The 15,077-nt window shown below is 43.1% G+C and overlaps 1 protein-coding gene across 2 annotated transcripts in view; it reads left to right on the top strand.

Moving 5' to 3' along the window:
• Positions 1 to 15,077, top strand: part of FNDC3B (fibronectin type III domain containing 3B) — a 361,800-nt gene that overhangs the window by 276,190 nt on the left and 70,533 nt on the right. For both annotated transcript variants that reach the window (XM_003256464.3, XM_003256465.3), the window contains exons 12-13: positions 12,977 to 13,101; positions 14,569 to 14,743. In XM_003256464.3, the coding sequence (XP_003256512.2) occupies positions 12,977 to 13,101; positions 14,569 to 14,743 (300 nt within the window). The remainder of the gene's footprint in view (positions 1 to 12,976; positions 13,102 to 14,568; positions 14,744 to 15,077) is intronic.

Raw genomic sequence — 15,077 nt, forward strand, 5'->3', positions numbered from 1 at the left:
GGCGGACATCATACTTGAGATACTATACCCATTGGCCACACCCACACTAATCTTTTTTGGGCACCCTTCCAAGCTACATTGACCCTGCATTGCTTCTCTTCTTCTTCTTCTTTCTTCTTTCTTCTTTCTTCTTCTTCTTCTTTTTTTTTTTTTTTTTTTTTTTGAGATGGAGTTTTACTCTTGTTGCCCAGGCTGGAGTGCAACGGCACAATCTCAGCTCACTGCAACCTCTGTCTCTCAGGTTCAAGCGATTCCCCTGCCTCAGCCGCCCGAGCAGCTGAGATTACATGTGCCCGCCACCACGCCCGGCTAATTTTTATGTTTTTAGTAGAGACGGGGTTTCACCATGTTGGCCAGGCTGGTCTCCAACTCCTGACCTCAAGTGATCCACCCAGCTCGGTTTCCCAAAGTGCTGGGGTTACAGGTGTGAGCCACCATGCCCAGCCCTGCTTCTTTTCTTGATGACATATTACTATCTAGCGGAGGTGGGAGTTTTTCTCTAGAAGAAGCTGTGGGAGAAGGATTGAGGATATAGAGGGCTCTAGGTTAGGGAAGGGCTTTTAGGAAAAAAAAAAACAACTAGGAACCTCTGGGTTGAGTCATTCATAAACGTCTGCCCAGTCTGTTTTAACGTTCCTAAACAGATCGTGGTCTGGCCTTATTCTTGAAAACTTGAGTAAAGGAGTGAATTTTAATGGGCAAATAATAACTTTTTTTTTTAGAAAAAATTAGTTCCATAAAGAAAGTATTTATGCAAAGTTGGCTTGTTTTAAGTTCTGCCTTAAGATATTGTTTTAATTTGAGCCATACAGAATGCTAACTGGTTCTGCTGCAACTGTCAGAACAAATACAAGTCTCCTAAGATCTTGCTATGAATACGTGGCATGGATTCATATTGATGATATGTATCAATGATATGATGTTTATCTAAAGAAACCTGAATTAATCGTCTCAGCTTTGTCTCTGTCTTCGTCCATTTTGTGCTGCTGTAACAGAATACCTGAGACTGGTTACTTTATAAAGAACAGAGATTTATTTCTTACAGTTCTGGAGGCTGGGAAGTTCAAGGTCAAGGACTTGTATCTGGCGAGGGCCTTCTTTCTGTGTCCTCCCACAGTAGAAGACAGGAGGGCAGGACAGCACAAGTGTGAGAGAGGGAAGGGGACCACACTCGTCTTTTTATCAAGAACCCACTCCTGTGATGACAAACTCACTCCTGTCAAAATGGCAATGCATTCGTGAGGATAGAGCCCTTGTGACCTAATCACCTTTTCAAGAAAAAAAAAAATGACCCCCTCTCAACATGTTGCATTGGGGATTAATTTTCTTTTTCTTTTTCTCTTTTTTTTTTTTTTTTTTTTTTTTTTTTTTTTTTGAGACAGAGTCTTGCTCGACCACCCAGGCTGGAGTGCAGTGGCGCGATCTCGGCTCACTGCAACCTCTGCCTCCCAGGTTCACGCCTTTCTTCTGCCTCAGCCTCCCAAGTAACTGGGACTACAGGCGCCTGCCACCACGTCCAGCTAATTTTTTGTATTTTTAGTAGAGACGGGGTTTCACCGTGTTAGCCAGGATGGTCTCGATCTCCTGACCTCGTGATCCACCCGCCTCAGCCTCCCAAAGTGCTGGGATTACAGGCGTGAGCCACCACACCCAGCCGGGGATTAATTTTCTAACACATATACATGGGGGACACATTCAAACCATAACAGTTTCTAGTTACTCATGGTACCCCAAGCAGGTAATTTAATGCCTTAGCCTCGGCCTTTCCACTGGAAAAACAGTGTCAGTTATCTCACAGGTACATTAAGATTGAATGATATAAGTTGGGCAACAGCCGATTCAGTGTAGCGATTGTTCCATATTGTTGGTATAAGTTTACCTAAGCAGATGCTAAGATCTGAGATAGGGAAAGTCAACAATTAGAACGATCATGTATAAGGAATATGACATTCTTCTGTCAGGAACTTAAACAAGAGCCCTGAGGTTTATGTCACTTGTTTGAATGAAATAAAAACTGATGTTAGTGCTATCAATGGATGTTAATTTGCTATTAGCCTAACTTCTGGACATGACATGCAGGGCAAAGAATAACCAGAAAAAGCGCTTTGTGGGAATGTGACTACTGGAGTTCCCAAGAACCTTCCTTACTCATGACTCAGCTAGCCCAAAAGGAAGTTCACATCTGGTTTCCCTGGTGACTAATGAGCCAACACAGCTGTAAAACACAGTGGACTAAGAATGAAACAAATGCCACAGAAATCAGGGGAAGCATAATTAAAAGTTGAGAGAGGAGAAAAGGCCAGCAGCAGGTAGAACCCATGCCCCTGGGGAGCCATTAGCAGGTCAGGCCAGGCCAGGCCAGGCAGGCCCAGCAGTCCTGTCACAGAAACCTCCTGAAGCAGGTGGCCAGCCCCAGATTGCAGCTTCTTGGACTTCTGTATCATTCAGGAGGAGGCTTGTTTAGGGATTGAGTTGGCCCCGTAGAAGATAATCAGAAGATAAGAGAGTAATTAATCAGACTCCTGCTTAGCTCAAGTGTTGAATAGTTCATGTGGATGATCTCTCATAATCCTTCTGAGTGAATTTGCACAAACCTTTTCTGGTTAGATAGCAACTGTTCTGAGAATGAAGAGAATGGAGCAGCCACAAGCACACTAATTTACTAGGTCCCACAGCATGGATGATGAGAGCTCCCTGAGAATTTGCTTGACTCCAGCTCTCTAAGGTGCCACACTGCCTTAGGGTGGACGGTGTGTTGGTTGGTTCCATGACAAGAACCAGGAAGGTCAGCTTTCATTCCCCTGCCCAGGCCTACATGCACTTTGGTCATTCTTGGCAACTGTGGGGATTGGAAAGTGGGGTTCTAGGTTCATTTTGGCTCTGTCAATCAGAGACCATCTTTCACATGAGTGTCCGCTGCCATGTCTTACGGTTGTTTCAGAAAGCCAAGAGAATTGCTGCCCTACTATAGCTACTATTGAAGGAAACTAAGCCAGGAAGGACTGAATAACTCAGAGGCATCTTTAGGTGCCACTTCGTGATTAAAAGGAGCCCCCTCTTTTAGGGACCCCAGTCTCAGACATCCACACACCTGTAGCAGATTCTCTGCCTTCTCTCTTTTACCATTTCTCGCATGTGTACATGATGAGGTTGTGTGTTTGGGAAGCAAACTTGATGTGGAGCTTCTTGCTGAGGCTAAATTATAAATCTCCTCTTGGTTCCTGACACCTGATTTGTCAACTCGCCTTTGGTGGAGCTGGAAGAAGACTGCCTTGGGCCTTCACTAGGTGAATGGACCAACCCCATCCATCCCTTGGTTTGTTTGTAAATTGTACTAACAGCCTGTTCTGAAATTAGGCCCTCAGCTCCCTTCCTCCCCCTTCCCTGAGACAGTCTTAACACATCGATCCTCTCAAAGCATTTGACAACAGATGAACCTCAATATTTGGAGAAATATATAGGAAAATTTTCTTTGTGTGTTTGTTTAAACCAGAAGACCTAGTGATCATCCTTGGCTATTTCAGGCAGCCAAGCCTCCCCTCTTACAGAAAAACTAGTGTGCTGAGGGATAAAATGCCTCCCTGTTTATTTGGTAACATGGAACCACAAATCATCCCACCCACTTTTCTTACCTTTGAAACATCCTCTGTGCCAGAGTGCGCAATAAAATGAAAGAGGTGTCCCTGGGGGAAGAGTGGGGTTTGGCACGAGGAACTTCTGAGTCCACCCAAATGCAGAGTGTCCCTCCCTCCCTGTTAGGAGCCTCTTATATATGGTTATGCTGAACACATACGTGCTCTTTTATTTCTGAAGCCAACATTTATCTTTGATGTTGCCTAGGATCAGCCGGTGCTGGAACAGCTTCTAAATATAGACACTCTAGCAGACTAAATCTTAGAGCCTGGCCGTAGTTCAGTTGGCCAGTGCAACTTTACTTTTTATGTATCATTGCCATTTCTGACGGGTTGAACTATACTATTAACAGAGAATGGCCAGCCCAGAATCCTTCAGCCCATGTCTGCATTCAGCAGCCATGGGCCACAAGCACATGACAACTGATAACCAACTTCATGGAACTTATTTAGCAGACAGTTACCAAACCTGGTAAGAGCAGCATAGGAAGGCAGCCGGCATGGCTGTGGAAGAATCTGAAAGAGGCCAGGCGCAGTAGCTGAAACCTGTAATCCCGGCACTTTGGGAGGCCGAGGCAGGTGGATCACCTGAGGTCAGGAGTTCGAGACCAGCCTGACCAACATGGTGACACCCTATCTCTACTAAAAATACAAAAATTAGCCAGGCATGGTGGTGCACACCCGTAATCCCAGTTGCTTGGGAGGCTGAGGCAGGAGAATTGCTTGAACCTGGGAGGCGGAGGTTGCAGTGAGCCGAGACCGTTCCACTGCACTCCAGCCTGGGCGACAGGGTGAGACTCTGACTCAAAAAAAAAAAAAAAAAAAAAAAAAAATCTGAAAGAGAAGGAGGACAGTTGAAAGATACCACATATCAAGAAAACATCAGGAGGAGTAAGTCACAAGACCAAAGGGAGAAAGTTCACCATGAATTCCAGCATCCTTGTGTTGGCCATTCTTAATCTTGTGCCAGGAATGAAGTAGTTATAAAGAGGAACAGGAAGTATCGTTTCCAATCTATTAATTTAAAAGCAGTTGAAAATATCAGCCAACTTCATCTATTAGTGCCAGTAGTGTTGGAAATACCCACTTCTAGTGTTGTTAGTGCCAGGGTAATTAGAAATGTTAGCCAGAGCAGCCACAGCCCCCACAGTCTACAGAATTACACTGGCAGGAAAACACTGTAGCCTGAATTAATTGGGGTGTGTGTGAGTTACATGTATAGAATGGACCATGGGTTGTGTTCCTTAATGGGAAGCCAGCCCATTTTGAGGATTCATCTTCCCGAGTACTGAGTACTGAGGAAAGCTTTATGAGGATACTAAGTTAGTAAAGAAGAAAAATTAAAAAGTTCTTTTGTTGTTGTTTTCAGTCTTTCAACTACACACTTTTACAAATCAACACAACAAATCTATTTTTAAACATACTCTAAATATTAGTTGCATTTCACAATCTTAATCAAATACTTTTTATATACTTAGCTGCCAGTTTTCAAGTAGGTAGACCATCTGTAAATTTGTTTCTCCACTGGAACTCTTATATGTTTGTAAACAGATACCCAGAGAGAGGGGTGGAAAGCTGGTTACATGAGGAAGTCGTTTGAAATGTTATTTTATTTGTTGACTCCTGTGGTTTTAGGCTATGTCATACCTAAACTGTCCCCTAGAGACCATTGCATGTCTGGATTTAAAAATCTCCCAAGAGTTGTCTAAGTTTGGGATAGCAAATGTGATTCTGTAAGATGAAGTAACTGCATAGCTGTTGATTGGCAATTTTGGTGGATCTTTATCATCTAGGAGTCTGGTTCTATTTTTAGCTTATACAAAAATAACTTTTAAAATTATTCAGAGAGGTCCTTAATTTGGTGGATGGCTTTGGAAAAAAAAGGCATGTACTAAGTGCATGTAGAAAATAGGACCCATCATATGTTACACATTTGTTTTTGTTTTTGTTTTTGTTTTTGTTTTGTTTTGAGACAGGGTCTTGCTCTATTGCCCAGGCTGGAGTGCAGTGGCACAGTCTCGGCTCACTACAGCCTCTGCCTCCCGGGTGCAAGCAATTCTCCTGCCTCAGCCTCCCGAGTAGCTGGGATTACAGGCATGCACCACCACGCCCGGCTAATTATTGTATTTTTGTATTTTTATTTTTTTATGTTTATTATTTATTTATTTTTTGTATTTTTTTTTTAGTAGAAATGGGGTTTCACCATATTGGCCAGGCTGGTCTCAAACTCCTGACCTCAGGTGATCCACCAGCCTCGGCCGCCCAAAGTGCTGGGATTACAGGCATGAGCCACCATGCCCAGCCAGACATTTATTTTGTATGCTAGCATGCACGTTACATTCCCCCACCTCCTAGCTGTTTACAGTGTAGGAAGAATTTATAAAAGTTTGCAGAAATTCAGAGGGGTAAAACTTCATGCTATAAACATATATAGACATCAAAGTAGATGAGTGTAATACTGCATAACAAATTACCCCAAAACTTAGAGGCTTCAAACAGTCACTTTCTTATGCTTGTGGATTCTGGGTTAGGGATTTGGACAGGGCACTGGGGAATGGCATCTCTGATCTATCCTATCTAGAGTTTCAGCGAGGAGGGCTCATTGGCTGGGGACTGGAATCTTCTGGCAGTGTCTTCACTCACAAGTCTAGCATCAGTGCTCACTTTGGACTGGACCTATCTGGGGCTCTTCACATGGCCTGGGGCTCCCACACAGCGTGGCAGCTTCAGGGTAGTGAGAATCCAAAATCAGGTGTTCCAGCAAAAGTCAGAAGCTGTAACACCTTTCCAGACCCAGGCTTGGCTTCATTTCCACTCCAGCCTTTTGGTTACAAGAGAGTCACAAGACCACCCACATTCAAGGGAAAGGGACATAGACTTAGACTTTGTTTCTCAATGGATAGGGAATCGGAGAAGTTTTAGACATGTTTAAGGTAACCGCTTGTGGTATAAGCCTTCTCTTGTCTCCTTTTGGTCCTGAGAAACCATTAACAAATATTTTTTTCTTTATCTTTGTATAGCACATAGTTTTTTAGGTACTACAACCTAAGACTGTTGGATATAAGGTCATATACTTTAAAAGTACAACGTAACTCTTTTTCCTATCCCTGATTCTTTTCTGAGTATTCCGGAGACGGGGAGAAGGCGGGGGGAAATGTGTACCCAGAAATACAGTGACAGGATAGGCCTCATACCTCCTAGCCAGTGCTACTCAGCCAGCCAGTGAGACATGCCTCAGTGGCTCTCAAATACCAATCTTCTCAGTTAGCAGATGGAAGAGATCATTCTGCCTGCTCCCTTAGTGATAAGGGCAGGAAACCCAAACAGACTGTCTATCTCCAGTTCATGTCTCTGCCTCAGTTGTACTTGAAAAGCAGGATCGCGTATTCTGTTCCCTCAGGTGACTCATGATAGTGCAGCAAAGTGTTTTAGTTTTTGTTTGGTTTTTGCAGGGAATATAAATGTATTTAAAATCTTTAACAGGTAGTTTTCATTTTTTAACTACAAATTTGAAAGAAATTGAAAAATATTCAAGTAGGTAGTAAGGGGGTAAAAGAAAAAATAAAGATGTTCCTTAAAATATTTAAAATATTTTATATTTATAATTTATCCCCAAATTTCATTTTAGAGAATGGCAGAGCTGGACATGGTAGCTCACACCTATGATCCCAGCACTTTGGGAAGCCTAGTTCAAGTGGAAGGATAGCTTGAGGCCAGGGGTTCGAGATCAGCCCATCTCTACCAAAAAGAAAAAAATTGAAAATTTAGCCAGGTGTGGTGGTGCATGCCTATAATCCTAGCTACTCAGGAGGCTGAGACAGGAGAATCCCTTGAGCCCAGCAGTTTGAGGCTACAGTGAGCTATGGTCTGTTTGTACCACTGTACTCTAGCTTGAACAACAGAGTGAGAGACACCTTGTCTCTCACAAAAAAAAAAAAAAAAAAAAGTGGAATATTTGTGAACAGTATTTCTCCCTTGTGGGGGAAAAAGAAAAAGTCTTTGTCCCTGAGATTATGATCACATCTTGGAAATGTTTTCAGGGGTTGATCATTCTCTGCTATGTAGCCACATCGTGCTTTTTCTACACTCTCCAAGCTCCCTTCTCTTGCCCTTGTTTTTCTGTGTTTGGGGCCTTTCATAGTCTGGCAAAAAGTTGGAGGTTATTGCCATTCTTCAGAATTTAGCAGCACCCTGTAGGAATAAGAACAACATCTAGACTCCCATTATTATTAGGACTTGAAACCAAAAATGCACGACCCTTCTAAAAAGTGAGTGAGGATGAGGATGAAGCAAAGGGGAGGCAGATGCTCATAGAGTATGTAGTATTCTAAGCGTTATTAGGCTGAGACTTCCCCCCAAAGGTGATGACTTCCTTTAGTATGTGAATCTCAAAATGAAAGAGTCACCCACCAGGTTCAGATAAATGAGGTGTCCAGTTTAGGGTAGGTGAACTCTGTGGTAAGAGTTATGATGACATCAGGGGACAGGTCTGCGCAAGGCACACTGGACGGAACAGAGAGTAAGACGATCCAGTGGTGTCTAGAATGTGGATAATACACAATGTATTTTTGTTTGATGATTAGAAAGGAGAAAGAGGCAAAGCTGGGATCCCAGGCTTGGGAGGGGCTGATCTGATGCATGCTGTGAATATGAGTCGACTTACTGGCGAGCCAAGTCCTTTCCTGGAGAGCAGTTTTGACCAGAAGTGGTAGACAAAACACCTGGTCCCTGGTTGGAAAACATTACCCCAGGGTGATGAATTGGTGCTCTCAGGCTAGGTCTGGGTGTGGAATGAAGATAGATAAGCAACAACTGTGAATTAGGTTGAGTGCAAAGAGGAACATTCAGCTTGGGAAAGGAAACAACCCACGTTTGCAGTACGTCATCCTGCGCCAGATTGAGCACCTCGAGGTTTATCTGCACACAGTTGGTTTGTACTCCAAGATTTCTTCACATTGTGGTAAAGATTAACCTTGCCCTTGAATGAACTTGGTCTGAGCTGCAGAAACAAGCATTTGGGCATGCCCAAGATTGCAAAATGGGAACAAGCCAGTGAACCCTGAAAATCTGCCCTTTTTTGGCTCACAGACACTGACAGTAGAAAGTTAGGCCAGAACTGGCTGGGGTTATATTGGTTCGTGTCCAGTGAGGTCAGTAGCGCAGTGGCTAGGTCTGTTCCAGAATGACCAGTGGTGTTGACTGACCAGTTTCTCTAATTCAGGCGAAGTGTCTTTTCCATCCCCCACCGAGAACAGGGACTCCAGTCTCACCTTAGAGGTTCTGATCCTGACTGCTCATGTGCTGCGAACCTGACCCACCAACGCGCAGAGAAGTGGAGTGCAGCTAGGAGTCTCTTCCCTCAGCCCTGCGGACCAGCTGACTCCCAGGCCCTGGCAGCCCCTTTGAAAGCTCTTACTCTCCTCTGTATGACATACCACAAGTGGCCTAGCAGCCATAGCTGGCCAGGATTAGGCGTAGGTCATGGCTGTCCCTGCTGCCTGTGTTTGACCAGATCATTGATGACAATAGGTCTGAAAAGTGTCAGGATGTTACCATTTCTATTACAGCCATATTTTAGTAGGGAACTTTGAACAAGGCTGAATTTAAATTATTAAAAACTAAGTTTCCAAAGTCAGGTCAGCGTATCTCAGTAATCCTGTGTAGTCTAAATTAGATTTTTTAAAGGCGGGAACGTGCCATATATTATAATCTCTCAAAATCTCTGGGAGCTAAACAGCCTATAAAATATGAAAGTTGTCATTTACCGTCTCTAAAACTTCACTGACAATAATGATTTGGATATCTTTAACTTCTGATAAACAATGATAAACATTCACTTTATCACTCCTGTCAGTTCGTATGAATCTTTCAATCCTCTAAAGCATTAGCTCTTTTCTTTTTTAACTCCATTTCTGTCAACAAGAACAGGAAAATATTTTGTTTATAAATGCTATTAGCAACCTGGGACCCGTCTTGTTTTATGAACAGATTCTCCAAATCTTCTATGCCTTTGAACACGGACTTATTCTACTCGAATGCTTAAGCTCCAGAGCCATCCGAGAGCCTGGCGCAGTAGACAGACCAGCATGCTGGCATCGGATCACTGGAGCCAGTGGCCTTCTCCAGTTCACTTGTTAACTTCTCAGCTGCAGATCACTTTTGTACTGCAGTGACTTTTGTGAACATTAATTTTTTTCTTTCCAGATATGCGTTTTATTTTATTTTATTTTAGAGACAGAATCTCGCTCTGTCGCTCAGGCTGGAGTGCAGTGGCGTGATCTTGACTCACTGCAATCTCTGCCTCCCGGGTTCAAGCAATTCTCCTGCCTCAGCCTTCCAAGTAGCTGGGATTACAGGCATCTACCACCACGCCCGGGTAATGTCTTTGTATTTTTAGTAGAGACGGGGTTTCACCATGTTGGCCAGGCTGGTTTCAAACTCCTGACCTCAAGTGATCCACCTGCCTTGGCCTCCCAAAGTGTTGGGATTACAGGCGTGAGCCATCACACCCGGCCCAGATATGCCATTTATATTAAACTTCATGTTATACATGAATATGTTCTTTTATTCAAAACTTCTCTCATGTCTGAAATACTTTAACCTACTTGCCCTTGTTTTTGTTTTATTCTCAATGACTTCTAAAAATTCATCAATAAGCCTTAATTCTTTAACTGTCAAATATTTGTATTCTTACCTCTACAGACTCTACAGACAATGCTTCCAAAACTTAATTCCCAAGGTTTTAACAACTCTGGATCTTTCTAGGTGTCCCTAAGTTTATGCACACAGTAGTACATCCTGGAAGTTGTTATGATAGAAAATTTGGCATGCTTTGTCTATATGGGTTGGAGTTTATTTAGCAGCTGTTCCTGATTTTAACAATTGTTCCTGACTCCAAGATTTATTTTTTGTTTGTTTGTTTTTGAGATGGAGTCTTGCTCTGTCGCCCAGGCTGGAGTGCACTGGCGCCATTTTTACTTCTTTCACAAGTCGAATTTTTTTAAATGTTAGCAATATAGGAAAACGTCTTGAAGGTCACACAGTGCCCCTTCTAATTCTTTAGTGAGCCTGAGTGCTCTGGCTCTCTTAAAAGTCATTTCTCCCCTTTGAACCCTCCCCACTTTTTCTCATTTGAGCCACAGTCTGGTTTCTACCGTATTAAAGCAAATTAACCTAGTAAGAAACAGAGTGACTTTTTTTTACTGGCTACAGTTCTAAGCACAAGAAAAGGGGAAAGGAGACCAAATAAAGAAATAGGAAAAATGAGGCATTGAAGGGGAGCCAACACGGGGTTTGGAAGGGATGAGAGCTTCCGCCATAGCAGGATGTGCCTTTCTTACACTGTTTACTCCGAGTTCAGAAATAGAGGAGGAAAGAAGGTAGATCATGCCACAGCCTGAAATGGATACAACACACACCAGGGCTCCCATAGAGTGTAATCGGATGCTGGGTGTAATTATGCAAGTGTATGCATATGAATAAATCATCTTCCTCAACCTCAACACTCAAGGTTGAAGTAAGCATACTGTGTGACATGCCAGCCACATAGTGAGTTCACTCAAGGAGCAGCTGAGAAATGTCAGGCTTTACTTGCTGCACTCCCCCAACTCGGCCGCCAAGTTGCATCTGAATGCACCTTGAACCCTTGATAAAATGAACTTTCAATCTTAAAGACTGTTAGAACTCCCACTCCCTTCCATTGGGAAAGGCGCTTCCTAGCTCTAGGAGGTGGGTGGGGAAGGGGTTCCTTTGAGGAGGATGAATGTGGTGTGATTTTTTTTTGGGGGGGGGCAGGGCAGGAGGACGGAATCTCACTCTGTCGCCCATGCTGGAGTGCAGTGGCGCGATCTCGGCTCACTGCAAGCGCCGTCTCCCAGGTTCATGCCATTCTCCCTCCTCAGCCTCCCGAGTAGCTGGGACTACCAGTGCCTGCCACCATGCCTGGCTAATTTTGTTTTTGTATTTTTAGTACAGATGTGGTTTCACTGTGTTAGCCAGGATGGTCTCGATCTCCTGACCTCGTGATCTGCCCACCTCAACCTCCCAAAGTGCTGGGATTACAGGCATGAGCCACCATGCCCGGCCAGTGTGGTTGTTTTTAATGTGTTCACCATAGCGACAGTCAAGCTAGTGGTGTGTTCATTTTATTTTTAATTAAAACCACCTGGAATGTGTTTTAGTTGTATTTGGAGACCTAATGAAAGGAAGGAGATGTTTAAATTTGTTTACGTAAAAAATGTGCTTGCTTTGTTTTTTGTAAAATAAATTGAGAACTTCAGACAAATTGCTCAAGGCCCTGGGCCTGTCCAGTTAGAATGCTAAGATCCATTCAATGTTAGCATATGGTTTTCTTTTGCATGAACATGGATAAGATAGTAAGATAATGTGGATATGGGTAGGAAATATTCTAACAAACTACTGATAAGAGTATTACATGCCTCTGAGTATAGCATAGGGCGGTTAGGCTTTTTTCTTACTTGTTGGACCTAATATGAGACCCCACTAGAGTGTTTTATTTTTACTTCAACGAATTTGAAGTATGTAAGGCTAGGAAGGCATTCAAAATCCATTTCTAGCCTGACAAGAAACTTAGAGTGACTGTAATGTACATAGATTAATTCAGCCAATGTTCCAAGGGCTTATCATTCACTTCCACCCTGCAAGCATTGATTGAGCTCCCAGTTTGTCCAAAGCACTGTTACGAGCAAAGCAGACGTGGACAAAATGATTCAAAGGTTTGTGGCCAGTATCAGCGATCAGTGAAGAAACAACTCACCATCACTAGAATGTACTTGTGAAAGTACTGGAGGCCACTGCATGGCAGGAGAGATACAGCTGGAGAGGGCCTTGTATGGTACACTCAGCTGCATAGACGGGTCATTAGGTGCTCAGGAGTTACTGGGAAAGGCTGTGTATTTTCAGAGCCAGTGACCCCTCTGTGGATGCAGTGGACTGTTTGTTGATCAGGCTGGGCAGTTTGTGCCAATCCAAGTAAGGAGGAGGATCTTAGAAATTGTGATCGTCAACTGGAGTATTGTCTTGTGCCTGAAAGGACCTTTTTTTATTTCATTAACCAAAAAAACCACTTTAGATATACCACAGGTACAGTAAATTACCTGTCTCAATTACAGAATTTTCTGTAGTAACTTTATGTTAGAGATGAGATTTCATCGTAGAATGAACACTTTGCAACATGGACACTTCCCTGCAAGTTTCTATTGTTTTTGTTCATTCAAACGAGGAAATTAAACAGTTATTCAAGATGTTCAAGATGCTCCTTCATTTATTTAGGGTTATCTGGTTTTTTTTTTTTTTTAATGTATTGTTTCATTGTTTACTTTTAGGGAAAAAGAAATAGTGGTTTCAGACAGTGCTTCTTCGGGAGCCAGAAGCACTGCAAGTTGACAAAGCTTTGTCCGGCAATGGGGTACACATTCAGGCTGGCCGCTCGAAACGACATTGGCACCAGGTATGACATTTCCTTGTCCTCTTGCCCTTCAGCCTTTGGATGGTGATCTTGAGCCTTCTTTTACATGACTGGAAGGCATGAGGAAGGCTGCTGCCCCCACACTAAATCAACTGGAGGTTTTCCAAGAGGGAATCCTAATCAGAGGAGAGAGGCCTCCTTGAAGCTGGTGAATGTCACTGTGGCCTCTGCAGTCTTGCAAGCTGTGTTGCGAAGGCCCCACTAGGGGGTCTCTAAGAACCAAGGCGAAGGTAGCAGTACAGATTTTGAAAGGAATTCCTCTTGGAGCTTTATTATTTTAGATCACATGCCTTTTTCTTTTATTACTTTAGCAAGCTCTTCATTCAGTTGCCCTTTTTCAATTATGTGAGTGTTTCCTGGTACAAAGAAAGAGATGCTGGGCCGGCCATTGTTGTCAAGCCCAGGGCAGATATGGAATTGGAGAAAACCTGGACTGTCTTAGAGGCCTCTGCAGGCCTCTAGGCGGTATGAGAAAGGCAAGAACGGGTGTACTGTAAGGTATCAATTGATTAAAGAGGCTTTGAAAAGGCCACATTTCAATTGTACTTGCAGGGTAACTCTTGATTAAGGGAAAAATCTTTTTCTTTCATCACTGCTTGTTGAAATCTTCTTAAAGGTTTTGCACATCAGTGGTCCCCAACCCTCTTTCCAACCTAAAGAACCTCTTTTTGACATCACAAAGTTTTACAGACCTGCCTCCACCACCATGGTAGCCATTACAGTTTTAGAGTTCACTGGTTGAAAAAATACCGATACAAAGCCTTCTATGGTTCAAGAATTTAATTTAAATGAATTGGAAGCATCCACCAACTTTTGAAAAACAGCACTGTATATATTGGTAAAACATTATTTCATCAACAAATATTTGTTGCTCACATTGATTTGAAGGCTCCTTGATCCGTAACTGGATAAACATTGCATTGTGCTATGCCTTCTTTCCAGTGCTTTTGAGGAGGAAAATGAATTCTTAAGTACAACTGTCCTTCAGTTTCCACAGGGGATTGGTTTCAGGACTTCCCCCACCTCTCTGCCATGAATACCAAAATCTATGGATGCCCCAGTCCCTCATATAAAATGGCATAGTCTTTGCATATAACCTACACACATCCTTCCCTCCTTAAATCTTCTCTAACTTGCTTATAATATCCAATATAATGCCCACACGTCACTTCATTCATGTGGACTCAAGATGCGGAACCCAAGGATACAGAAGGCCAACTGTATATTGTCCTGTGACTTGATGTGTGTGTCTAGTAGAAGATCATGGGGTGGGGAGATGGGGAAGCCGAAGGTGGTTATAGGGAATATCACACACAGCATCCTTACCTGGCTTTGCTTACTCTACCTGCTAGGCTGAGTTGGGTCGTGTGCAGGCTGAGCCTTCCTCTTTTAAAATGCCAAGCCTCTTCACATGCTTCTAACTGTGTGCCTCACTTTCTTTCTCTACAGTGGTTACAGCCAAGAGGTGGTGTGCTACACATTAGGAAATATCCCTCAGATGCCTTCTGCACCAAGGCTGGTTCGAGCTGGCATCACATGGGTCATGTTGCAGTGGAGTAAGCCAGAAGGCTGTTCACCCGAGGAAGTGATCACCTACACCTTGGAAATTCAGGAGGATGAAAATGTGAGTTTTACAGATTTTATACTTCTCTGTGTTTTGTACAAGTCAGTATTATTATAGCTACAGGGCACCGTGAAATTAGATTAACTGCGTAAGTTCAAAGCCAAACTCTTAATTTCTACCTCTGTCACCACCACTAGCAACACCAGCCTGTTCTTTCCCATCTCTGTAAATGACATTTCCATCGTTTCAGCTGGGGTAGCAAAAACTCTTGGAGTCATCCTTGATCCTATGTATAATCAGAAAATCCTTTTAAATCTTCCTTAGAAATTATTTAGAAATTAACCATTTTTTATCTCCACAGCTACTACCCTTTTATGAGCCTCTCATCTCACCC

Source organism: Nomascus leucogenys, chromosome 11 (genome assembly GCF_006542625.1).
Source record: "Nomascus leucogenys isolate Asia chromosome 11, Asia_NLE_v1, whole genome shotgun sequence".
In the NCBI taxonomy this organism is placed as follows: Eukaryota; Metazoa; Chordata; class Mammalia; order Primates; family Hylobatidae; genus Nomascus; species Nomascus leucogenys.